This window comes from Giraffa tippelskirchi, chromosome 3 (genome assembly GCF_054371585.1).
Source record: "Giraffa tippelskirchi isolate mGirTip1 chromosome 3, T2T-mGirTip1v1.2.pri, whole genome shotgun sequence".
Classification (NCBI taxonomy): Eukaryota; Metazoa; Chordata; class Mammalia; order Artiodactyla; family Giraffidae; genus Giraffa; species Giraffa tippelskirchi.
In genome coordinates, this window is record NC_137277.1 from 29,931,700 (window position 1) to 29,957,865 (window position 26,166).

Sequence of the window (26,166 nt, forward strand, 5' to 3'; positions counted from 1 at the left end):
GTTCTCTGAATGAGCAGAGTGGTAGGTCACTGTCTTAGCCAGCTTGGCCGAGACAAGATACAGACGAGGAGCCCCAGGACTTCCTGCTTGGGCACGTTAATGGCATGTCCTGAACTGAGTGAAAGTCCAGGTCCCATGTTTCAGGCACAATCCTCACCTCACTGGACTCCCGCTCTTTCTGTTCACTCTGGGCTTCTGTGCTCTCATTGATGTAGTTCTCAGTTTTCCACTGGTCCGTATCCCATTCTGCCTTGGACACCTTTATTTCTTGCTGCTCACTGAGAAGCTTCATCAAGAGGCCTGTTCTGGATATGAGTTTGGCGCAGCCCAGCTGCACGTGGGTCTCAGAGCAGTCCATTTTCAAAGTCCGGATGACGTGAGCGATGAGCTTTCTTACGTCGTTGCTGGGGATGAGGGGCCGTAGCTGCTGGTTAAGCTGACTTTCAAACTGATCGCCTGGGGATGCGAGCGCTGGGAAACCGAGGCTTGGGGGCTTAGAGGCGAACTCAGTGCCCACGTTGTGGTACTCCCACTGTGTTTCGTTGGTGTGTTGAACAGGTGGCGTGAAGTCCGCAGCAACAGTAGAATGTGCACTGGAGACATTCTTATGGGCAGTGACTCCAGGCCTGGTTTCTTTCGGCAGAGTCATGTTTCCTGAAGAGATAACTGCTTCTAAAACATGTGGAGTATTGTTCACTGAACTAGACTTTCCATTAGGAGGATCTGAAAGAGAATATAATTCTGAAAAAGGCTTTTCCTGAGGATCCAGTAATCCTGAAGATGAAAATGCCTCTCGTGGAGGGGAATTGATGAGACTCCTCACTGCAGAGAATGGAGGCCTTCTGGCCAGCATCATTCTGTTGAGTGAATCTTTCTTTCTCTGCTCTTGACCTATTTTGGCCGTAGGTGTTCTGTGGGCCACCCGAGAGCGAGTTTTATGGAAGAGGTGTTTTTTTCTGGAATGCAAGACTGGTTTGGAAGACTTCATGTTTCTCACTCTAGCATCAGCGTCTTCTAAAACGGAAATGGTGAGGGATAAACCTTTTGATTTCTTTTTAACCTCAGGTTGGGGTTTTGGAGGGAGGGGGTCTGAAGGCCTATCCCAAGAGTATTGTTTCAGCAAAGAATAGGCTGCTGACTTGTGTTCCTCTATGAACGAAGGCTCTGTGTTGAAGGAGTTCCCCACTAACTTCCTGGGCCTCCTCACCATGTCCAGCTCATCCAGCTCCCTTGGGGACGGCCTCCGGAGCCTTCTTTCTTTGGCAGTGTTCTCCACCAATGGCTGGGCATTCTGTTTCTTCTTGCTGCTCTCATCTCCCGCATCTTTGAAGTGCCTTTTCTGTAGGCCCCTTGGGCGCTTGAGGACCCTGTTCACTCTCAGCAGCCTTTGCCCTGGGCTCTCAATCTCAGCTAGGCTGTTTTCCTGTGGTTGGGCTGTTTCCAGTTTCTTTGGAAAGATCTGGCGTTTAAATTTGGGACCCAAAAGGTTGGCACGGGTAAGCATGGCCGTTTTTTCTTTCTTTTTAACCTCATCAAGTTTTTCTTGAACTTCTGTCTTTAACAAGTTTTCCAGAAAATAGAGTTTCCTCAATTTATTTTTATAAATTGAATTGTTGTGTATAGGGTTAACAGAAGGGTTCTTTGCATTGTTTTTGAGATGGCCCAGTGGCATATCTCCCTCGTGGGCATTTGTAAAAAGAAGTTGAATGAAGGGCAATAATGTGGATTCAACATCTTCTAGATTTCCCTCTGAGAAATAAGGCAGTATGTAATTCAGTGCACTGATCACGTTACTCTCATCATTAAAGTCCAGCTGCTCATTCATGAAGGCTGACAGACTGACAGCACTTTTGTCTGAGGATGCCCTCTCGGGTTCAATAATCAGCTCTGTGCTGGTGTTCTTCTTCCGGGCTTGTAACACCTTCATGAACGATCCTTCTGCATTCCCTATAGATGTATCTTCATCTGTCAAAAGAGAAGAGACTGTTTTTGATAAGTGAAGACTGATGGGAGAGCTTTTGGTCAGTCCACAGTCATGTATCCCAGACAAATAAATTAGGCATCAGCAAATGTGTGAGTGCCACTTGGAGGGGAGAGAAAGAAACCCAAACATAGGCCAGTGATTGATTACACTAAAAGGTGAAAAAGATATCTTTTGAAAAAGTGACCATCTACTCAGAAAATTCTGTGGCATGAAATATAGTAATTATATTTAGGATCACTCAACTGGCTCCCAAGGGACTGGCAGGAAGACACAGATTCCTCTACTCCCATCTACTGTGACCCCTCACAGTCACATACCCCACCCCACCCTGCCTCAGACGCAGAGGAGCATAAGGTCTCCTCCCTCCACCTCTTCAGGGCACCTGCACTCTTACTACTATCCCAGATGACCGTGACCACAACTGCTGCCGACAGGTCATCATCCGAACGTGTCCTCCACCCACCCATTGAGTCCTTTGCTCAGTCCCTGCCTCCATATATTCCAGCCCCTAGAAAAGAGGGCTCTATGTCCAAAACACTTATGTCACCCTGGCTCTTTGCTGAAATTTAGGCAGGGATCCATAAGCTAACAGATTTGCCAGCCTATATGCCAGTGTGGAATGTTCGACAGACCAATAGAATAATACTTGAAGTACTATAATGCAAAAGGGAAAAGCAACTTCTGTCAGTTGCCTACTTTGCTTTCATTTCATTTCGCTTCTAATATTTCCAGTGTGCTGGGAAACCATCCAAAGCTTCTGACTGTGTGAAGGTAATATGTACCGTTGTGTAGCTGGGCTTCTCTTACAAAAGGATTAAAAACGTTGGCGGTGGTGGCAAGGGTCAAAGGAGGATGTAAGGGTCATGAGAGAGGAGGAGCGTGGGTGTGCAGAGAGCCTAAAATCGGAGACAGGAGATCTGGGTACTAGGCCACTGCACTTAATATCTCGGATCTTGTTTTTCCTCATCTGCAAAAGGAGATTAAAAATGGCTTTTCTGGCCCACTTCTGGGGGAGAGAGAGTAATATAATTGGTAAAAACAATATTTTGAGGAGTTCCCTGGTGGTATAGTGGTTAGGATTCAGTATTTTCACTGCCATGGCCCAGGTTCTATCCCTGGTCAAGGAACTGAGTGGCCAAAATAACAAATTTTTTTGAAAAAGAAGCAAAAATTATCTTTATATAAGTAACAAAGTGTTATTATTTATGATGTGTTCTAGACCATTGAGACACCTGTATTTAAGATATCTGGGCATCAAAGCACATTTTGGAGGTTATCGAGTTAGTGCCAACAAATCTAATAAATAGAAAAATAGTCAGAAGCACCTGAGTGTTTTGTGGATAGAAAAGTTTGAGATTCAGAACAAGTTCAGAGCTGGACAGTCTAAGAATAAAATTGCTCTTCCCTGGTGGCGCTAGTGGTAAAGAACCTACCTGCCAATGCAAGAGATGTAAGAAACGCAGGTTCGATCCCTGGGTTGGGAAGAACCCGTGGAGGAGGGTATGGCAACACACTTCAGTATTCTTGCCTGGAGAATCTCATGGACAGAGGAGTCTGGTGGGCAACAGTCCACAGAATCTCAAAGAGTCAGACGTGACTGAAGCAGCTTAGCACACACACAGTGCACCCATCCTTTAGAAGTGCTAGCTAGCAGCTTCTGGTGGTGGAACCAGAAACTCTCAGGCTCCATGTAGGCCATAAGACAGCATCACTTGTACTCTTTCATAATATTACAAAAATAGACAAAATATCAAAAATATATTTACATCTACCCTGTAAGACAAAGAATACTTGAGACCTAATGTATATAGAATCAGTCTACAAACTGATGCACTGTATGAATAAATTCTCATTTGCAGACAGCACAGAACACACTGTGTGGCCATTCATGCTAATGCCCTTCCCCCTTCCATTCCTTTTTCTTGTTCTTTTATGTACGTATATCAGTTACTAAGTTAACAATGTAACTAAGCTATTATTAGCTTAATAATGTAACTGAGAATCTGATTTTTAGTAAGAGAGTAGTTCTTAGAAATTTAGGGATGTGGAATTCTGAATGAATAAAAATAATGCAATTACATTATTAATTTTAAAATTTATCATCACTGGTTAAAAATAAAAATTAAAGAATTAAAAGACAATTTTAAAATTACCATCAGGCAATTCAGACTCACCACAAAATGTGATGTTTGTCGGGCAATCACTGTCACAATGCAGTTTGACTGTCTTGCAGACAACCTCAATAGTATTTTTAAATTGGCAGAGGCAGCAGGTCGTACGGATAGGTAAGATCCTATAAATGGAAATGCAGAGAATCAAATTTGTGGTAAAGGAGTTACTCGAATAGGTGGAAGAGGCAGGCCAAGGCCACCACAGGCCAGTGCATAAAGGAGTTAGTTCTTGGGGCATATGGATTGGAGAACTGGATACAGATCAGTTGGCCAGTTGCTGCTCTTGACTGTTGAAAATAAATATAGAGGCCAGAGGTGCCCAACAGAAGGATTAGGGTGGCAGTGGGGATGGTATGCCTAGAAAAAAGGGAATAGGGACTAGAATTGGGTGACATTGATCTGTAGTTTAATTCAGAAATATCTCCTTCCAACCTAAAAGCTTCATTTTGGGTTGAGAGTACACAGAAGTAGGAAGACTTCTAAGAAGAATCTGAATAAGTCCCCCTTCTGGAGTCTCTTTCTCAATTCCTATTTGTGAGTAATAAATACATTAGAAATTACTCTAGGAATAAAAAAATATTGTGTGGTTAAATTATAACAGAGATCTCATTGACCAAATCTGGACAATCTGAACATTCAAAAGAGTAACATTATCATTATAACAAGTTATAATTAAAGAAGAGTACATGAGTTCATAATGATATTCAAAAAGAAAAGTGAGGGAGCTCTGCTTTATAGAATAATAACAGGTAATAAATGCGAAAGGAATGATAAAATTAGGAAAGTGTCATTTTACAACTATCAATGTAATAGTTGATTCAGACAAGGATTATCTCTGATGCACAGCTGGGTGAAGAGTTGTCTGGAAGTAGGATCTTCTATGATCCCAAAGTTCAGCCCACATATTATTTATCAATTACCAAGGGGGAAAATAACTTTACAATGGAGACATATGTAAGATATCACCTTAATCAAGTGATCAGACTTAGCATCGGGTCACTTGAAGTGATGAAGTAGGAAGGAAGGATATGTCACTTATATAGTATTCTTCTCCAAAATGTTTACTTTGAATCTAATGAGGAAACAGACAAATCCAGATTGTGGGGCAAATTATAAAACAACTGGCTTAGACTCTTCAGAAATGCCAATGCCATAAAAGACCAAAAAAAAAAAAAAGCAGGGAAACATTCTACATTAAGGGAAACAAAGACATGACATGCAATGCCTAGTCTTTGATTGGACTCCATCCATATCAAAACAAAACAGACTTAAAGAATATTATTGGCTTCAGGTCAAGATGAAGTAGCAAGGACCAATTTAACCTTTTACCTGAAACAATGAAAAAATCAAACAAAACATACGAAAAACAGTTTTCAAGAAACCGGACCTCAGGCAATCAAGTTCAGTGATCCCCAAGAGATGAGAGATAAATGAAATGACCCCTATGACTGCCCTAGCTTACCTCTTTAAGAGAATTTCCAGGTCATGGTACAGGGAAGAGAAACCCTGGCACAGACTGGTAGACTCCCCAGCTGAAGAAATGGAGCTGAGAATCTGGGAAAACCAAGGTGATGAGAGTTCACAAAGCAGAGTACTAGAGGGAAAAGAAGTACTCAGACAAAGAACTCTGGAGATATGCAAAGGGAGCTCTTGAGTATTCAACAAAGTATTGGTCAGTGCATTTGTGTGAGGAATTAACTGATGCCAGGAAAAGAACCACATGAAAGGATTAATAATAAGAATAACTGCAAAATTCTGGAAAGCAATCATCCTTCAACAAAAAATAAATTTTATAAAATGAATAAATTTTTTAAAAGGCAAAAAAAAAAAAAAGATAACTGGATATCACACAGGGTTGGGAATAGCATCTGTTCCTACAAGTCAGAAGGGAAAACCTCATGATGCACAGAAAGGACTTGTCTCAGTAGTTGCAAATAATGAATTCTAGACTTAAAAGCTACTTGAAGTGCTACCTAATGAATCTTACAAGTTAGACCTAAAAGAATAAAATTGTTTTGAGTAACTTAACTTTACCCCAAACAAAACCCAAGCGTTTTATAAAAATATATAGCACACAATAAGCTAAAAATTCACAATGTCTAGAATCATATGAAAAATTGCCGGGCATGCAAATAAGCAGGAATATGTGACCTGTATTGGGGAAAAAAGCAATCAATTAAAACTAACTAATTATCTATACAGATATTAGAATTAGTAGAAAAGGACATTTTAAAAATTATAATATATGAATAAGCTGGCTGACTGGCTGATTGCTGGCTGGCTTAAAACTTAACATTCAAAAACCTAAGATCATGGCATGTGGTCCCATTACTTCATGGCAAATAGAAGGGGAAAAAGTGGTAGCAGTGACAGGTGTTCTTTTCTTGGGCTCCAAACTCACTGCGGACCATGACTGCAGCCATGCAATTAAAAGACACTTGCTCTTCGGACGAAAAACTATGACAAACATAGACAGCATATTAAAAAGCAGACATATCACTTTGCCAACAAAGGTCTATATAGTCCAAGCTATGATTTTTCCAGTAGTCATGTATGGATGTGAGAGTTGGACCATAAAGAAGGCTGAGCATTGAAGAATTGATGCTTTTGAATTGTGGTGCTGGAGAAGACTTGAGAGTCCCTTGGACAGCAAGGAGATGAAACCAGTCAGTCCTAAAGGATATCAACCCTGAATATTCATTGGAAGGACTGATGCTGAAGTTGAAGCTCTAATATTTTGACCACCTAATGGAAACAGCCAACTCACTGGAAAAGAAGGATTGAAGGCAAAAGAAGAGGATGACAGAGGATGAGATAGTTAGATTGCACCACTGACTCAATGGGCATGCATTTGGGCAAACTCTGGGAGATAGTGAAGGACAGGGAAGCCTGGTATTCTGCAGTCCATGGGGTCACAAAGAGTCAGATACAACTTAGCAACTGAACAACAACAACAACAACAACATACATTAAAAAAGTTATAACAACTGTATTTCATTTGTTACAAAACCCAGACTAAAGACTGAAAATGTTAAGTAGAGGCATGGAAGATGGAAAACTGATCCAAACTGAACTTCTAGAGATTATAAAAACAATGTCGAAATGAAAAAGATACTGGGCAAGGTTGATGGCATATTAGACACTGCAGAAGAAAGGATCAGAAAACATTAAGACATAGTAATAGAAACAACCCAAAATGAAACACAAAGAGTAAAAAAACAAAACAACAACAAAACTGAACAGCACATCAATGAATTGTGCAACAACTTCAAGTGACCTAATATATGTATACTTGGAGTCCCTGAAGGAGAGGAGAAGTACAAAAATTTGAAGAAATAATAGCCAAATTTTTCCCACATTGCTAAACACTATAAACCCACAAAGTTAAGAAGATCAGTGAACTTTAAGGATAAGAAACATGGACAAAACTACACCAAGGCACAAAAAATCATATTGCTCAAAACCAGCAATAAAGAGAAAAATTTTAAAGCTATCAGAGGAAAAAACGATACACTACGTATGGAGGAACAAGGATAACAATGACAGGAGATTCCTTGTTGGAAACAACGTAAACAAATACTAAGTGGGAATAATGTAATAACAATTCAAGTAGTGAATTGAATTCTATCAAGCTAGAATTCTATACCCAGATCGTTGAAAAATAAAAGCAAAATAAAGACTATCTCAGGTATACAAAAGCTGAAGAATTCATCACTAGTTGATTTTCACTGTAAGAAATGTTAAAAAGTATTTTTAAACAGAAGGAAAATCATACCAGATGGAATCATGGATCTACGCAAAAGAATAAAAACACTGTAATTGGTAACAACATAGGTAAATATATAAGATTTTTCTTATTATTTAAATATCTTTAAAAGATAATCTATTGTTTACACAAAAAATAATATAGTGTGCTGTTTATGACATGAGTAAAATATATGAAAACAATACCACAAAGGCAGGAGGGGAAAAATGGAAGTACCCTATTGTAAGATTCCTATACTATTAATGAAATTGTGTAATATCATTTGAAGATAGACTGTGATAAGTTAAAGGTGCATACTGTAAACTATAAAGCAATCATTAAAATAACAAAACCTGAGTTATACTGAATTAGCAAACAAAGGAAATAAAATAATAAAATGTACTCAATCTGAAAGTAGGAAGAAAAAGGAAAAAGAAAGTACAGATGGGACAAATAGAAAGCAAATGGCAAGACAGTAGATTTGAATGTAGTAATATCAACAATTACATTAAATGCAAATGCTCTCATCATCCTAATTAAAAGAATCATCACACTAGACAAAAAGCAAAAGCTAACTATATACAAGAACCATCTTCAATAGAAAATAAAAGGTTAAAAGGGTCGAAAAAATTATTCTATGCTAACACTAATGAAAAGAAAACTGGAGTGGACATATCACTTTAAGACAAAGTCAGTGTCAAAGCAGAGAATATTATTAGGGATAGAGAATGTTACTTCATCATGATACAATTGATGAAGTCAACTGATGAAGAAGACATTACCTAAAAAATTATCCATTCGGTAACAGCTTCAAAATAAACAAATGAAAAATGAGAGTGGCAAGGAGAAACCAAAAAAAATCTATAATTACAGTTAGGGATTTTAACATTCCTCTCTCAATAATTAACAGAACAAGTAGATAAAAAATCAGACAGGACTAGAAGACTTGAACAACACTATCTACCTACTTGACCTAATTGACATTTATAGAACACTCCACCCAAATAAAGGAAATCGGTCCTGAATATTCATTGGAAGGACTGATGCTGAAGTTGAAACTCCAGTACTTTGGCTACCTGATGCGAAGAACTGGCACATTGGAAAAGACTCTGATGCTGGGAAAGACTGAAGGCAGGAGGAGAAGGGGACCACAGAGGATGAGATGATTGGATGGCATCATTGACTCTAGTCAATGACTCTAGACATGAGTTCGAGTAAGCTCTGGGAGTTGGTGATGGACAGGGAAGCCCGGCATACTGCAGTCCATGGAGTTGCAAAGAGTCGGACATGACTGAGTGACTGAACTGAACTGGAGGTGTGTAATAAACTGTCACAATAAGGACCTACAGAAATAGTTTTTCAAACTGCAAAAATTTAAAACCTGACCCCTTCCTTCACACCATACATGAAAATCAAATGGGTCATAGACCTAAATGTAACTATACAACTTCTGGAAGAAAACACAGGAGAAAATCTTTGTGATTTTGGATTAGGCAATGGGATCGCAGGGGGAGATTTCTTAGGTAAGACACAAAAAAGCACAAACCATACAAGAAAAATTGCTAGAGTTCTTCAAAATTTTAAAACTTCTGGTCTTCAGAGACACTTTAATGGAATGAAGGTAAGTCACAATCTGAGAGAAGATATTTACTAAACACATATCTAAGAGAAAGGACTTTTTTTTCAGTGCTCTATAAAGTATTCTTAAAACTCAATATAAATATCCAATTAAAATGGATTTGAACAGACACCTCATTTTGAAAGATATCTGCACATGAATAGACACTCAACAGCATCAGCTATTAGAGAAATGCAAATTAAAGCACAATTAAATTTAACCACACACCTACTAGGAAGGCTTGAATTTTTTAAAACAGATATAAGGATCAGGTGAAGATGTGGAGCAATGCCAACTCTCAGACGTTGCCAGTGGGAATGCAAAATGGAACAGCCACCTTAGAAAACAGTTCAGCAGTTTCTTAAAAAGTTAAATATGCACTTAGCATATGATGCAACAATCCCACCCTTAGGTATTTTACCCCAAAGAAATGAAAACATACATTTGCACAAAACATGCTCACATATGCATGTGAATATTTTTAGAGGTTTTGTTCATAATAGCCGAAAAACGAAACAACTCAGCTGATGTTCATCAACTGATAAATGCAAAAACAAACTATATACCCACACAACTAGGATACTACTCAGCATTACTGCTGAGGGATGAACTACCAATAGGTACAACTGCATCAATAAATCTCCAAGGAGACTGGCTAAGTGAAAGGAGTCAAAAACAAAAAAGGCTACATACCACATGATTTCATGTATAAGATGCTATGGAAAAGGCAAAATTATAAAGACAAAAATCAGATTGGTGGTTGCCAGGGGCTGGTAGTGGGAGGAAGAGACTGACTATAAAGGGACACGAGGGGTCTTTGGGGGGGTGCAGAAGTTTTCTATATCTCAAATGTAATGGTGGCTACAGAACTATAAGTCTGTCAAAACACATCAAACTGTGCATTTTTAAACAGTGATCTTTTTTTAAATGAAAATTATACATCAATAAACTTAAAAAATAATAAAATAAACCTAAAAAAAACACAATCGAGTGAAAATAAATACAATAAAAATCAACTTACAGTTTTTCCAATTCAAGGGTCATCATGAGAACGCTTTCAATTGTTGTAAGTGACACTTGTGTTGTTCCCATGTCTCTGAAGGAGAGGCCCAAACACGTAAGATATAAACATATAATATAAACACAAATTCTAAACTTAAAATTTTTAACATGTGATTACTTCAATTCTGACTTCTTATATGCCCTAGATAATTCCAGAGGACTCTTATTGGAGAAATTTAAATTTGCATCATCTAATTAATGACCCTGGTGCTGAACAGTAAAATCTTTTTTTATTATCCCGAGTTCTCATTTTCAATTGCATCTACCTCTCTCGATAACTTTTTTTTTTTTTCAAATAATGTACCCCTTATTCCTTTTTGCTTCCTGGATAAATAATATTCCTAATGCATCTACACCTTCCGTATCTACGTGCATTCTTCAACACTGCTCTCTTCCTCTGCTGGCTGTCTTACTCATATATATTCTTTAACTTTTTCTTTGCCAATAACTCTTGTATCAAGAACCTAGTTAAAATTTAAATTATGACTTTTTAGACAAAATACTCAACCTGTGACAAAAGTAAGAAAGAGCAGAAATCATCCCAAGGGCCATGAAAATGCTGCAATACTTACAAATATTTCAATGCTGGCAATTTAAAAAGATACGAATCTTCCACTGCTGTCAAAGGATTACGATTGAGAATTCTGAAAAATGGAATGGAATTAAAACTGTCTGCATTTTCAATGACGTCCAAGAAAGTTTACATTCATTTTTGGGGCATATGGAACTTGGTAAAAAATTAATCTTTTTCTGTCTTTACCTATAAATCACCCTTAGAGTCCGTAAAGCACTCTTCCTTTGGGAATTACCCAAGTCTCTAGATGGTAAGAAGGAGAAGAGAAAGAGGAAAAAAAAAATAGAAAAATAGTGGGTAGCAAAGAAAAAAATATGCCAAAGAACTTTTCAGGTCAAAAACCCTAGAAGTGACTATGCTGGTAGGAAGCCCTTGCTCCATAAGAAATACTATCTCTGCTGCTGCTGCGTCGCTTCAGTCGTGTCCGACTCTGTGCGACCCCATAGACGGAAGCCCACCAGGCTCCGCTGTCCCTGGGATTCTCCAGGCAAGAACACTGGAGTGGGTTGCCATTTCCTTCTCCAATGCATGGAAGTGAAAAGTGAAAGTGAAGTCGTTCAGTCGTGTCTGACTCTTCGCGACCCCATGGACTGCAGCCTACCAGGCTCTTCTGTCCATGGGATTTTCCAGGCAAGAGTACTGGAGTGGGGTGCCATTGCCTTCTCCCAATACTATCTCTAGAGTCCTCCGTAACTCAAGGTGTTTTTCTTTCATCTCTAGAAATTTTTCTTAAATTTCATAGTTTAAACTACCCAATTAAAGACAAAAATAGGAAAGAAGAAGAGATAAATACAAGAGGAACTGGTGAAAGTCATATTCCCATCATGTGGTCCCATGTGTATCCTAGTATCATAGCCTTTGCTACATTGTATGTAATCACCTGTTTGCTTGTCAGTCTCGTAGGCTGTCAACAACTCCAAAGCAGTGACCACACTATATTGTCATTGTTATCCCTGTGCCTGACAGAGTGCCTAATATTTACTAGGTATTTAATAAATGTTTGTTGAATAAATAAATAACATTTTATTTATATATCAAAAGATGAACAAATTAATTTTTTTGGAACAAAGTTTTATTCCAAGATACTACAATAGATTTTCTTCTTAGTTCTTTAAAACAAATAAGGAAAAGGAAAACCAAGAAGACACAGGAAGCAAGGAAAGAAAATCTGTCTTTAGGCTAACTCCACCCAAGAATCATAGCATATTTTTGCAGAATATTATTATAAAGCTAATTATCACAACTAACATCTGTTGGGTTGCTAGGCATCTGTGATTGGCATTTAACATTTAATCCTCATAGTAACCTTATGTGATCGACTTACTACCCTATTTTACAAATGAGGAAACTGAGGCACAGAGAAGTTATATAACTTGTTCTAAGTCATCAAACCAGTAAGAAGCAGAACTGGAATTTGTACTCAGTTCGGACTCTAAAGCTTTTGTTTAACCTGTATGGGAAAAAAAATATCTGTTATGGGTTAAGAATATCTGTTATGTTAACCTTAACTGTGAGAGCACTAAATATAGAAATACCTTTTCAAACTTCATCTATCCATCTGGGAAAGCCTCTATGAGAATTGTACTTTCTCTTTTTCTTTCTTTTCCTTAATCATCTCCCATGATTAAATATTTAATTAGCCTATGGTCACTGAGATTTTAAACAATGTTGCAGGCAAATTAGTAAAACTGATGGAGTAAGGACATCTGAAAATTCATCCCTCCATAAAAGCAACAACAAAACTGACCCCCAAAATGGTCAGAATCAACCTTTCCTGAACTCTGGAAATTTAACCAACAGGCTTGCAGCAAACCAGGGAATCATTTATTCAAGGAAAACAAATTAATTTCTGTAAGAACAATGAGATCTGTGTTGCCCCATTTTACAAATGAGGAAACTTTGTACACTTGTTCCAGACCTTTGCTCTCCATGCCTTGAAAAATAGCCCACATCTCTGGTACCAGAGGAAGCAGAACAGACCGGGAGGGTCTTCAACGCCTCACTTCCAAAGCACCAGCATTATTTTACACCTTTGGTGGTTCCCTGGAAGACCTTACTTGAAAGGTTTGCCTTTGACCTGACTGGAAGGGGCCTAATGTAAAAGGTCTCTTCTCAGATGGTATTTTTGGAAAATAGTTCCAGGTAAATATTTTAACAAGACAGTTGTATGAGGCTGTGGATAACAGTTTGAGGCAAAAAACAGCCTAACCAAACATCTTAAAAAGCAAAGCTGAGGGGCTTCCCTGGTGGCTCACTGGTAAAGAATCCACCTACCAAAGCAGGAGACACGGGTTCGACCCCTGGTCCAGGAAGATCCCACATGCCACGTGGCAACAATGCCCCTGTGCCACAACTATTTAGCCTGTGCTCTAGAACCTGGGAGCTGCAACTATGAGCCCATGTGCTGCAACTGCCGAAGCCCATGCACCCTAGAGCCAGTGCTTTGCAACAAGAGAAGCCACTGCAATGAGAAGCCTGCACACCACAATTAGAGAGTGGCTCCTTTTCTCTGCAACTAGAGAAAAGCCTTCACAGCAAAGAAGACCCACAGCCAAAAAGAAAGAAAGAAAGAAAAGCTGAGGAGTGAGATGCCCACAGAGACTTCGTAATGTTCCAACACACTCCTGGGAAACTAGAAGACCGCAAGACATATTCCTGGGAATCTAAAAATAACTATTAGCCTTAATTAAAGAGTTCAGCAAAGTTACAGGATGTAAGTAAATATACAAAAATTAGTTATATTTCTACACAACAGCAATGAGTACTCCAAACATGAAATTAAGAAAACAATTCCATGAATAACAGCATCAAAACAAATAAAATACTTGGGAAAAATTTTAACCAAAGAAGTGCAAGATTCACACTGCAAAGTATGAAACATTGTTGAAAGAAATTAAAGAAGGTCTAAATAAAATGTAAAGACATGCTGTGTTCATGGATAGGAAAGTACCATTATTAAAATTTCACCACTTCCCAAATTGACCTATGGTTTCAGGGTAATGTCTACCAAAATCCCAGCTGACTTCTTTCCAGAAATTGCCAACCTAATTCTAAAATTCATATGGCAATTCAAGGGAAAAGAAAAACCGAAACAACGTTGGTGCTTTCAAAACCCAGCTTAAGGCTACTGCAACCACAGTGGGGTGCTGGCATAAGAATAGACATGTTAAATCAATGGAACAGAATCGACAGTACAGAAATAAAGCCTTATATTTACGGTCTATTGATTTTCAACATGGGTGCCAAAGCAACTCAATGTGGAAAGAACAGTCTTTTCAAATGGTGCTGGGACAACTCTACATCCAAACACAAAATAATGAAGCTCGACTCGTACACGTCACACCATATAAGAAAACTAACTCCAAATAGATCAAATATCCAAAAGGAAGAGCTAAAGCTATAAAACTCTTAGAAGAAAACAAAGGAGTAAATTTTTATGACTTTGCATTGTGTATGCGCTGTGTTCAGTTACTCAGTCAGGTCTGATTCTTTTTTGACCCCATGGACTGTAGCCCACCAGGCTCCTCTGTCCATGGAATTTTCCAGGCAAGAATAATAGAGTGGGTTGCCACTTCCTACTCCAGGGGATCTTCCTGATCCAGGGACCGAACCCACATCTCTTGCATCTCCTGCATTGGTAGGCAGATTCTTTACCGCTACACTACCTGATACCCAAAGCATAAACAATCAGAGGAAAAATAGATGAGCTGGACTTTACAAAAACTAAAAATGTTTCCGCTTCAAAAGACACTATCAAGAAAGTGAAAAAAATAGAACTTTCCTGGAAGTTCAGTGGTTAAGACTCCACACTTCCAATGCAGGAGACACAGGTTCAATCCATGGTCCAGGAAGATTCCACATGTCCCTGTGGACAACTAAGCCCCTGTGCCACAACTACTGAGCCCACGCTCTAGAGCCATAACTACTGAAGGCTGCATGTTCTAGGGCCCTTGAGCCACAACTAATGAGCGCCTGTGCCACAGCTACTGAAACCGTCGTGCCCTAGAGCCTGTGCTCCACGCGAGAAGCCTCTGCAGTGAGAAGCCTGTGCACTGCAACTAGAGAGTAGCCAGTCACTGCAAATAGAGACAGTCTGTGTGCAACAACGAAGACCCAGCATAGCCAAAAATAAATAAATAATAAATAAATAGAGCAGCGTGTACTCATCAAAAAAAGAAAAAAACGTGAGTGTCACCTGTTTGGTTAAGCACAGTTCTTCAAACTTTGAGGCGCTGAAAAACAAACTTTTGGCACTAACTTATCAGATCACTGATGGGCTCCTGTGACAGTGAATTCCTTCACTTTTGCATCTTCTCCTGTCCACTTTTCCCCAGTCATCACGACTGACTGTATATAAAAATAGAATGATTATAAAGCAATAGGTAGCCAAAACAATTTGGCAAAGTTTGTTATCTTTCTCCAGAATTATCTCAATTCTCCAACCCTTCACTTTTTAATAGCTTGCCCATGGTCTTGGTCCCATGAGCTTACTGTTTTTTCTTAACCAAGCAGCCCTTCTCTGAGATTAATATCCTTGTGTTCATCCCTAGTGAAATAAAAGTATGCGGCCACTCTAAGTTACCCTGTTTCTTCCTCCTGTCTTTAGTGCAGCCTTTTATTCACAAGCTTGTGTCTGGGCAAAGGGGAGAATGAGTGAGAATGAGTCAACAGCTCAATGTGGGGGTTGCTACAGCAACTACTTTCCTACAAACCAAAGGACAAATGGTTTCAGATTCACAGTGGACACTGTACTACAGATCATTTCCATTTTGGCCCAATTCCTTCATTTTACACATAAAAGGTATGCCGACTTCTAGTCCATTACCTTTTTAATTCATGAGCTTCTCTTCATGGAACAAAACATGGGAACAGTTGTTTTTTTTTTTTTTTTGGCAACTTTAAAAAATAAGTTTTATTTGAATAATTTCAAACTCATAAAATGTTACAAAAAGAAACAGATCAAGAAATATGTGTATATTTTTACCCAGATTCCCCTAGGCAACAGTTTTTATTAGCCTCAAAGACCATCTCAGAGTCAAAGTTTAACAAATGCTGTCCTAAATGGTTTTGAAAAATATATCTTATTTGAAGAATAAAGCTCAAATGTTTTCGCATCAGCCTTCTGCTATAGAACACAAAATAAGGGAACATTTCTTACCTGTTATTTTTTTTCTCCAAATTCTTCTATACAGGTCCAGACAGATGGGCTATGTTTCCTTTCTATTAACTGAGGAGACAGAAGAATTGAGGACTGAAGCCTGTCATCACTGTCGTGAGTGTACTGAAATCCTAACAGCTTTAGCTGAAAAAATGTCCAAATCAGGCGGTGAAAACAGATTTCAAATAGGACAAACTCCACAACTATCTATGCTAGAATCCCAAGGCAGGCAGGGCAAACTGGTTTCTTGGAGGAAGGCAGTCAAAGAAATGAGCAGAGTGACCTAGACCCTGTTCCAATATATTTGAAGTACTTGGGGAGGGGCTGACCCCCTTTCCTTTATTCATCTGCATAGGTCCATGAGCCATGAGAACATGACTCCCCACGTGAGGCTCCTCAATACAAGACCTCCAGCTGCACCACGTACACCCTTTCTTGGGGTGGGGTGGGGGCAGCCTAAAGAATTTGAAGTGGTGAATCTGTCTTTCCATGCAAGTTCTGAGAGTAGCCTTGAAGAAGAGTCCCTGGCAGTGAGGAACAGAGGAAGACACAAGGAAATCAGGCAGACCTGAGTTTGAATTCTGATTGTCACTTTCTGGTACAGTGACTTGAATAATGAACATCTCTGTCTTACTTAGTATCATTTACCTCGTAAGGCAGTTTGAGGATTAAGTGAAAGAGCATATGCAAAGCACCCAGCATAGACTGGGCACGGAGTAGGTGCTCAGAAGTGATGATGTCATATTTGCACTGGCCAGAAACCCTGAGGATGCCCAGAGGTGGCTTGGCCAAGAGCTCCAGAAGTGTGGAGTTATCACAGGGAAAACAGCTCTAAAGGCGCTATTCAAGTTAGAAGCCAACTTCAAGATGCAAGGTACAAAAAGCCAAACTGTCATCATTTAGCTCTTACTACAAGGAAATGAAGAACCGCGTAGAAAATTACTTGCAAAGCTCATAAGTGGTTTTGCTTCTTATTAACAGTGTGAATCTAGGCAAGTTATCCAGTGTCTCTGAGTTTCAATTTCCTCATCCCTAAAATGGGGATAATAAGAGTTGTTGGGGGAAAAAAACGTGTGAAGTAATATGTATTCAGTATTTACCATGTATCAAGCACTATGGTAAAAGCTTTAGGCACACTATCTTACTTGTATAGTAAGTATAGTGCCTGGAACATAATAAGTATCTAAGAGATGTAGGTATTAAAGAAATGTTATAGGGCAGAGGAAGAATTACTATGCTTTTGACAAGGAGTAGAAACGTTGTAATATAGGTGGTAAGAATAAGATGCAGTTGAGACAAGAAAAGTAGAGCAGTTGCTAGGTGTGACAATCTCAAATTTTTGAACTATTACCAAAAAAAAACCCAAAAGAACAGCCACCCTAAATCATCCCAGAGGACAGGCCCAAGTGAGTTCGTTTTCATTTTTAATGCTGATGCTTTTCTGAATCTGAGAAGCTGCTGGGGTTTCAGTACATACCAAAAAGTGATGACAACATCCTCAAGCGTGCTAACTTTTGTGTGTACACACCTGTCTAAAGAAAACCAAGGCCGGCTGACTGGGAAGCTTGGTGACCACAGCTCAATTTGTCTTCATGGTGTGACCACACCCATCTCATCAATATTCTCAACAGTGGGGTAAATAATTCAATAGGGATAAGGCTTTGGTTTTCCTCTAATTCTCTCATAATGCTTATGTTCTTGGTACAATATTGATGTACCACAGACAAGCCAGCATGTGAACATGCTCTGTCTGGATAACTATATAGCCTTTCTACATTGTACAGTCCTTTAGTTTCTAAAATCATGGAGCTTGTATTGTTAAAAACAATGAAGTGACTAAAAGAATTTTTAAAAACTAAGCCATCAGTCTGGATCTGTGTAGGTAAAGGAAGGAGAAGCAGTTTGAAGTCAGAAGAAAAAGTATACTTAACATTTAGGATTATCAACCACTGCTGCTTTTCCATAATATATTTCATTCCTGATTTCATCTGAAAGAGACATGATCATTACTGCCATTCACAAAGTTGTACTCAATTAAAAAGCCCTTGGTGCAACTTTGAGGTGGATGTCAGATTCAAAATAGACTACCACCCTGCTAACCTATTTACCTGGTGTTTGTCAATAACATACAGGCTTCATTTAAGAAACCTACTCTTATAATTACCTGAAAGCCAGTGATGAATCAAGTTTTTGTAGGGCCTGAACCTTATCTACTTTGGGAAATTCTAATAAAAGCACACAAAGATAAGAATACAAAAATTGCTAGGACCACTCCCAAGACCTTGGAAGGGACTTATGCAAGTGAGGAGCCCTAAAGCTTAAGCTTCATTTAATTCATGACAAATCTATCTCAACTGGGGCCCTTTACCAAACTTAGTTAATGCAAGGGAAAATATCATTTCAACTTGGAAACACCCTAGTCATTACAGGTAATAAAATGACTTAACTCGAGGGGTAGCATCTTCCCTTGGCATCTTCCCTTTGGAAGAAGATGCAATAAAGTTTATATCTCACCATGGCAAATGTTGCCTGAAGCAAATTAGCTTTGTCTAGTAGAAAGACTTGGCCCCATCAAAGAGCCCTACCCCCAACACACACTTACTGTATTGTGACAATCTTTTGATGGTAAAACTTCGAATGAGTTTTAGGAGTACAGTATTGATTTATTTCCAACACCAGATAGCTCAGATTCTTTCATTACCTTTTCCTGTCATTTATGATAAACACAGAAATTCAAAAGGAACAAGTTGGTGTCTCTTCCCTTAAGAATCTTTTCTGACCCACCACCCATTTTCTACTTTGCTGCCCCTGCCCACCTTGTTACCCTGCTGCATAGATGCTAGCATGGCTCTCCTATATTTTCCCATCAACATCCATCTTCCTCTTTCCAGTGTCAAAGCTTCTTGGGGACAAAGTCCTTGTCCTATTCTTCTTTGTGTCCCCAACACTGCCCTTAGAACAGTGCTGACACACAGTAGGCATGGCACTCTGTGAATGTTTTTGAATGAATTCATCAATTTTTGTCTACTGTGATTCCACAATTTACTTTCCTGTTGTCTGCATAACCACAGTGAAACTCTGATTCTTATCAGGGACTCTTGGCATTATAAAATGTTTAGAAAAGGTGGTGAGTTTAAGACATTGTATTGACGCTACTGAAACCTCCTGGTGGAGGGACCTTAGGCACCGGCTCTCTGGCCAAAGGAAAACTGACCCTGGGTGCTCTTTCCCCAAAGTAGGCATCAGGAAACTCATGAGGGGCAGAGGGGTGGGGGGAGGCCACCCCAGATAGGGATCTGTAGCTCTGGACACACCCTTAACACCTTCATTAACTGGAAAGGAACTGTGTGAAACTGGATTTCTGAGCCGCAAGACAGTAAGAGAGCCTTTACCAAAGCCAGGCATAGAGAAGGCTCTTGACCTTGACTCGAAAATCCCCTTCCGGCCATGGAATGTACTATGATTTGCTTGTGTCACAGAGAAATCACAGAATTTTTGAGCAGAAGGGGTGTAAAACCCACACTTGTTATTGACGAGTAGTCAGGTAAAGTCTATAGCATTAGGCTACAGCAATGTATTTTCTTTATATTTTTCACACTACAGCTGAACAAAAACATCATCTTTTTCCATAACTGAAAGGTTCTTACTGGCCACAGATAATTCACTTCAGAGGCATACTTTTTGAAAAACAAGGATCTGGGTGATTGGGGAGAGCCCTGTAGCGGATGTTCAGGAATTCCTTTTCCTTTACCATTTAAAAGAAGCTAATGGTTGAGGAAGCATCCATACCTTTTGTTCCATGAAGAATTTTGTGCTAAACTTAGATCTTTGCAGCTGTGCATTGTATAGACGTTAAGCAGTTACGAACTTGGCACATGAGCAGGAATCAAAGTTAAAATCAAAAATGGAACTTCATGGACCCTTCCTATATTGGAGCAGCATCAGTGGGATTCCATGACAGTGTTAATTTGAATGTTTTTGTTTGGTGCCTTTTATTGCCTGTCCCAAAGATCAGTACTATGGAAACCAGACCGTTTCATACATAGGAGTTAGACAAGTCTCTTGGCCTCTTTGTACCTTAGTTTCCTCATTTGAGAAAAAAAAAAAAAAAAGGATCACAAGATATACTTTTCAGGATTCATACTAGGCTTACACCCAGGTAACCAATAACTGTATGATGTTTTTACACACAGTTTTATACATGTATTCATCTTCTATTTCACTTACAATGTGTGTAAAAACTGCATTCCATGCCAGGCCTGAAATGTTCCAAAGCTCAGTTCTGTGAGTAAATTGCAACCAAGATTTCTACAAAAAAAGACACAAGCAAAAGAAGAAGAAAAATATATATTCTTTCAAAACACTTATCCTTTGGCAGTAAATCTAATTTATATATGATGAAAATAACACCAGTACTCCCTCCATACACTAAAGAAATCTCACTGTGGAAGATAATAGGATTGACACTTGAATGATTATATACTTGGTGCATTTAGTAAATGCTCAATAAGTGCTTATGTTAAGTGATCTTTATTTCTCTAGAAAAGCGGCACTGTTGACATTTGAGACTGGATAATTCTATCTTGTGGTGGGGCTCTCCTGTACACTGTTGAATGTTTAGCTGCATCTCTGGCCTCTGTCCACTAGATGCCAGTAGCACATACAGTTCTAACAACCAAAAATGTCTCCAGACATTGCCAAATGTCACTGCATGCAAAATTACCCTGGTTGGGAATCACTCACTGCTCTATAACGATTCACTCTGATCTGTGTAATAATTCTCACACTAACCTTTGCCAGAGACAAAAAGCACTTGTTATATAATTTTAATAATATTTCAAAATGAGTAACAAATTAATTTGATAAAAATTAAGTTTTCTAAAAATTCCAAATATAATGAAGTTGTATTTGTAACTTACATAAACTGCAAAAAAGGAAGTGGTTCAAATGTACGTCTTTCAATAAACTGTATTTTATTGCAGGATAAATCTCTAGGAAAAGTAAAAGGAAAATATTGCCTCAATTAGCTATTAGATATCTATTTAATAGGAATAATAGTAGAGGTTAGAATGACAATCACAAGTAAGTAGCTTTGGTCTAAACTCCAAACCTTAGGAAGTGTTATTTGAACCTTCCAGAGTCCCTAACCCTGCCTTCACCTCTCTCAAGAAATCTCTATAAATAAAATATGTAACTATAGAACTTTTTTAAAGTTTATGTCATAATCACCTGGAAGGCAGCTATCACTATGGGCTGTGTTAGTCGCTCAGTCATGTCCAACTCTTTGCGACCCCATGGACTATAGCCCGCCAGGCTTCTCTGTCCATGGAATTCTCCAGGCAAGAATACTGGAGTGGATTGCCATTCCCTTCTCCAGAGGAACTTCCCAACCCAGGGATCGAAGCCTGGTCTCCTGCCTTGAAGGCAGATTCTTTACCGTTTGAGCTACAACTATAGGCCTTGATAGATTTTGGAGGTAATCTTTCCTGAGAGCAGAACTGATTAGATTCCCACCTTTTGTAGCCTCTCCAAATTTTAGATTATGAGCTCAAAGTTTTTATTCTCCAATTACAATTTCTAACATTAAAAAGAATTTTCTTATATTTACACACCTCCCAATTTAGTTCCGTTTTTCTAGACCAATTCAGTACTAGCAGAAATAAAAGATATCCTTTCATACAACCTGAAAGGAAGTCACTCCCCTCAATGATATGTAACTTGACCTAATTCAGTATTATACTTTCTATCATATTGATTTTTATTGGAAAATACCCACTCTTGACTATAGCTGACTATCCTGTTTCCATTGATATCGGCTTGCGTCTCATTTCACCTGGATGGGTATAACTGTCTTCTGACTGGTGTTTCTATCTCTGCTCTCTCCATTCCTAAGCCACCCTCTACATGATCATTAGTTGAGCTCTCCAGAAAGTGAAAGTGAAAGTTGCTCAGTTGTGTCCGACTCTTTTCGAACCCATGGACTGTAGCCTGCCAGGATCCTCGGGCCGTGGGATTCTCTAGGCCAGGATACTGGAGTGGGTAGCCGTTCCCTTCTCCAGGGGCTCTTCCCAACCCAGGGATTGAACCAAGGTCTGCCGCATTGCAGGCGGATTCTTTACCATCTGAGCCAATCTCCAGAAGTGGTCCTTAAATACTAGCACCATTTGTGAACTTACTGAAGCGACAAATACTCAGCCCTACTCTGGACCGATTGAATCATTAACTACAGAGGTGGAGTTTGGGTTTCAACAAGCCTTCCAAGTGATTGACTCTGCTGCAGGCTCAAATCTGCCCGAGAGCACTGCTGTGGTAACATGGTCGCTTGGCCCCAATGCCCTTGATAACCTGGCTCTCATCTCCTACTCTCCCCACTAGAACTCTATGGGTACTCAAAGTGTTTTTCCTGTGTTTTGTCTTTCTCCCAACTTTCTTTTGCAAGCTTCTTCTTCCCAAGATGTCTATCTGATGATACCAATGGCCCTTCAAATTTCCGTTTAAACAGCATTGCTTTAGCAACATCTTCCCTGATCCAGTTAGAAGTCTTTTTTTTCCCCTCTTCTATGCTCCAACACCAACTTACAGCTCTCATTACCCATATCCATTTCTTTTTTTAAAAAAAGAAAGATATTTTTGCATGCCATTTTCTCTCAGCATAAAACTCCTTGAGTGTATGGGTTAAATCCTATTTATGCACATTGTCTGTGATGTTTGCAGCCAATGTATGGACATAAAGCAAACTCAAATATTTATAAAGTCAACAAATAAGGAGTGAGTAAGAGGAAAATGACTGTGTTAAGAGAAGTGTAGCTTTATTACTTCACGGCTCCCTCTTCTGTGCCTCTGCCGCACTTTGTCATTCGAGTTTGAGTTGTTTGCTTTCTCTGTGGGATCGTGAATTGCCAGAAGGAATCCTATCTTAGCCACTTTTGTGTTTCCAACACTAGGCTTAGTGCTTAGCATATTCTTTTTTAGCTTTTTTTACTGACTGGCATTTTTAAAAAAGAATGTGTATAGGGATGCTAACATGAAATAATCAACTTATAAAGTATTTCATAGAAGTAATGAAGGGCCTAATCCACTGAGTAGTTACCTTTGTTTTTCTCCAAACTATGTTTGTAAGGTTTGGACCCCAGACAGAAGAAAAGAAAACAGTTGCCCCTAAGGCTTTGAAGGTTTGATAATTAAAGAACTATTGTTAGGGTGAGGTGAGATTCTTTATATACCCATCTCCCTTAACTCTTTTGTATTTGCAAAAATACTCTACTTGTTAAACAGCATCATAAATTGGCTTAATAAGGGTTAATAACATACACATCTTGGATGCCATGGACAAAGGACAAAAACTGAGCTTTTAAAGCAAAGAACACGGTATCTCCTTGTTCCTAAATAAACAGAAACATTATGCAAGCATTTCTTCTTGGATAAAGAAGCTAGAGAGGGCATTCCCTGGAGGTCCAGTGGTTAGGACTCAGCACTTCTGCCAGGGGCCTGGATTCAATCCCTGGTGGAGGAACTAAGATCCTGCAAGCCACACAGTGTGGCCAATAAATAGAGGCTGGAGAGATTTTTGTTTTGTACCTAGTGAAGTTAGGGGCATTTCTGATATGTTTATTTAGTGTAGACATTTCTAAATATACCACTTATCCATCATCTTTAACATTTTTAATTTCATGCAATTTCTGCATGAAATCCTTAACAACAGTCTGTTCTTTTGACAACTTCGTGTGTTCTTGACAAAGGACTGTTTAGATAGTTCATCTAATATTTAACATTTTAGTGTTAAATGTTAAATACTTAACATTTTCCTGTGTTTTATCTTTCTCTCACTTTCCTCTTGCAAGCTTATTCTTCCCAAGATGTCTATGTGATCATACCAATGGCCCTTTAAGGTTCCATTTAAACAGCATTGCTTTAATAGCATCTGATCCAGTTTTAGCTTAGATTAAGTTATCAAAATTATGAGTTAATGGCATTCACACTAATGTAAGTGCTCTATATTTTCTTTCCTGTGGGTGACAATTTGAAGTTAAGTTTAATTCTTCTCATTTTACTAAAACAAGTTTTTCAAACCTTTTCCAAAAAGGCCAGGGAGTAAATATTTTAGGCTTTGCACGCCACACAGTCTCTGTCGCATATTTTCTTTGTTTCTCCCTCTTGTTTTTTCATTTACAGCCCTTTAAAAATCATTTTTAACTTATGGGCTGTATAAAAATGGACCATGGGCCAGATTTGAGTCATGAACAAAATATAAGCAGATAGTATATGAACATTTATATATAAGGTTCACATGGGAGGCTATAATTGCTCAGATCCCATTACTACTTTTCCTCTACAACTAAAGGGTATTTTCCTATCTATATCTTGTCTAAATAATTAAACTAAAAAATGAATAGGGGGTATTTAACGGTAGAGATGGGCTAGGGCCCTACACAGACTTACAAAATTATAGAATTGTATGGGTGGAAGAAATTGAAGAGACTATCTATTTTGAACCCCGTAGTTACTTTATAAAGAAGATCTCATAAATAAATATGATTCACTAATTAACTTACAAATATTGGAGGGATAGCAAGCCTTCAAATGAGTCTTTGCGTAATTCAGTCAAAGAATTTTCACTGAGAATTCTGAAAAATGAAAAGGTTATTTCTCAATCAAAACGCAAAATAACTACAACCATTTACTACACAGTACTTCTGTAAGTAGAGGAAGCTAAGTAATGGTGCCATCTAAACACCCTAATTCTTATTTAAGTTAGGGATGGCGATTTCTGCTCTGTTTTCATTTAAACCTTTCTCCTCACATCTTTTGCTGTGTCCATCTCTCTCCATCACACACACACACTCCATCCACTCTTCCCACCAAATCATACAGATCATATAGTTAATGCCTACTCTCTAGATCACAGGATTTCTGTTAGAATCCAACTGTGGGCAGCACCAACATTGCAGAGGAGTCCTTCCCTCTTCTCTTTTCCCAAACCTTATTGGGAAGTTCCACACAGAACTGTATCAGGGCTGCAAATGAAGCCATTTGATTTTTTTCCTCTAGTAAAACTTTTTTGAAAATTATTTGAATATTTTAAAAATATGCATAAAATATATACAATTGTTCAGTTTAATAATTATGAAACAAATCCCTGTGTGATACCACTCATGTCAGAAAAGAATCCTGTCAGCATCTGAGGAGTCCCCGGGCAGACCTTTCCAATCACAGCTCTCTCTCTGACTTTAGTACACAAGAAACTCTATAAAGATGTCAGAGGTCAGTTTCTCTTGCCTGCAAGAATCCCCTTCCTTGTGATATTAACAGTGGTACATCCTTCAGGAGTCTTGGGGATCTGAGCATATGCTATGTTGCCTTGTGAATATTTTCACTGAGTTCTGCATTTAAAACATTGTTTTTCACTCATAGTGTATCTTGGTCACATATTTATATTAATTCCACCTCATAGCTTGATTCTATCTCATAAATTAATTCTTTACTCATACCTTATGAGAATTAAAGTATCACTACCTGGAAACTCTGCAACTCAATTATAAGGTGGTTCATATTATATAGAATACAGGCATGCACATTTTTAAAGGATCACTAAAACAAAAACACAGAAGACTTTCTTCCCACAGAATTCCCACAAAGAACTCTTGGAGTCCTGAAAATGCTTCAAAGATCCTGACCTCAATTTGAAATTCACCTTGTTAGAAAGAACAGCAATGACGGACAGGTGAAGAGGGAATGGTCAACAGATGGTGCTAAGACTGATTCTTTCCTCACCTCTGTTAAGTAGTGGTTTCATATTTCCATGGAAATGATCCAAAATGAAAAAACAAATCAATATGTCCAACGACGTTTATAGT

General features: G+C 38.7%; 2 protein-coding genes and 1 pseudogene across 20 annotated transcripts in view; 1 reads left to right on the forward strand and 2 right to left on the reverse strand.

The window, feature by feature from the left end:
• LOC145543175 (RAD52 motif-containing protein 1-like) overlaps positions 1-26,166 on the reverse strand; it is a 211,682-nt pseudogene that overhangs the window by 56,073 nt on the left and 129,443 nt on the right. The gene's annotated exons all lie outside the window — the stretch shown is intronic.
• LOC145543176 (reprimo-like protein) overlaps positions 1-26,166 on the forward strand; it is a 138,474-nt gene that overhangs the window by 36,002 nt on the left and 76,306 nt on the right. The window contains exons 2-3 of one of the 2 annotated variants that reach the window (XR_014080522.1): positions 16,347-16,426; positions 16,668-17,304. The gene's annotated coding sequence lies outside the window, so the exon portion shown is untranslated. Of the gene's footprint in view, positions 1-16,346; positions 16,427-16,667; positions 17,305-26,166 lie in introns of those variants that run through there. The other variant, XM_081583842.1, reaches the window with a different exon arrangement.
• The window catches only part of LOC145543174 (leucine-rich repeat-containing protein 37A-like), a 43,380-nt gene that overhangs the window by 10,714 nt on the left and 6,500 nt on the right, over positions 1-26,166 (reverse strand). For 4 of the 17 annotated variants that reach the window (XM_081583823.1, XM_081583824.1, XM_081583822.1 and 1 more), the window contains 7 exons: positions 24,865-24,936; positions 21,232-21,303; positions 20,540-20,620; positions 11,153-11,224; positions 10,540-10,614; positions 4,159-4,277; positions 158-1,965 (listed from right to left, as the gene is read on the reverse strand). In XM_081583823.1, coding sequence (XP_081439949.1) covers positions 158-1,965; positions 4,159-4,277; positions 10,540-10,614; positions 11,153-11,224; positions 20,540-20,620; positions 21,232-21,303; positions 24,865-24,936 — 2,299 coding nt within the window. Of the gene's footprint in view, positions 1-157; positions 1,966-4,158; positions 4,278-10,539; positions 10,615-11,152; positions 11,225-11,340; positions 11,822-15,349; positions 15,502-16,312; positions 16,382-18,243; positions 18,301-20,539; positions 20,621-21,231; positions 21,304-24,864; positions 24,937-26,166 lie in introns of those variants that run through there. The other 13 variants (XM_081583838.1, XM_081583834.1, XM_081583836.1 and 10 more) reach the window with 9 other exon arrangements.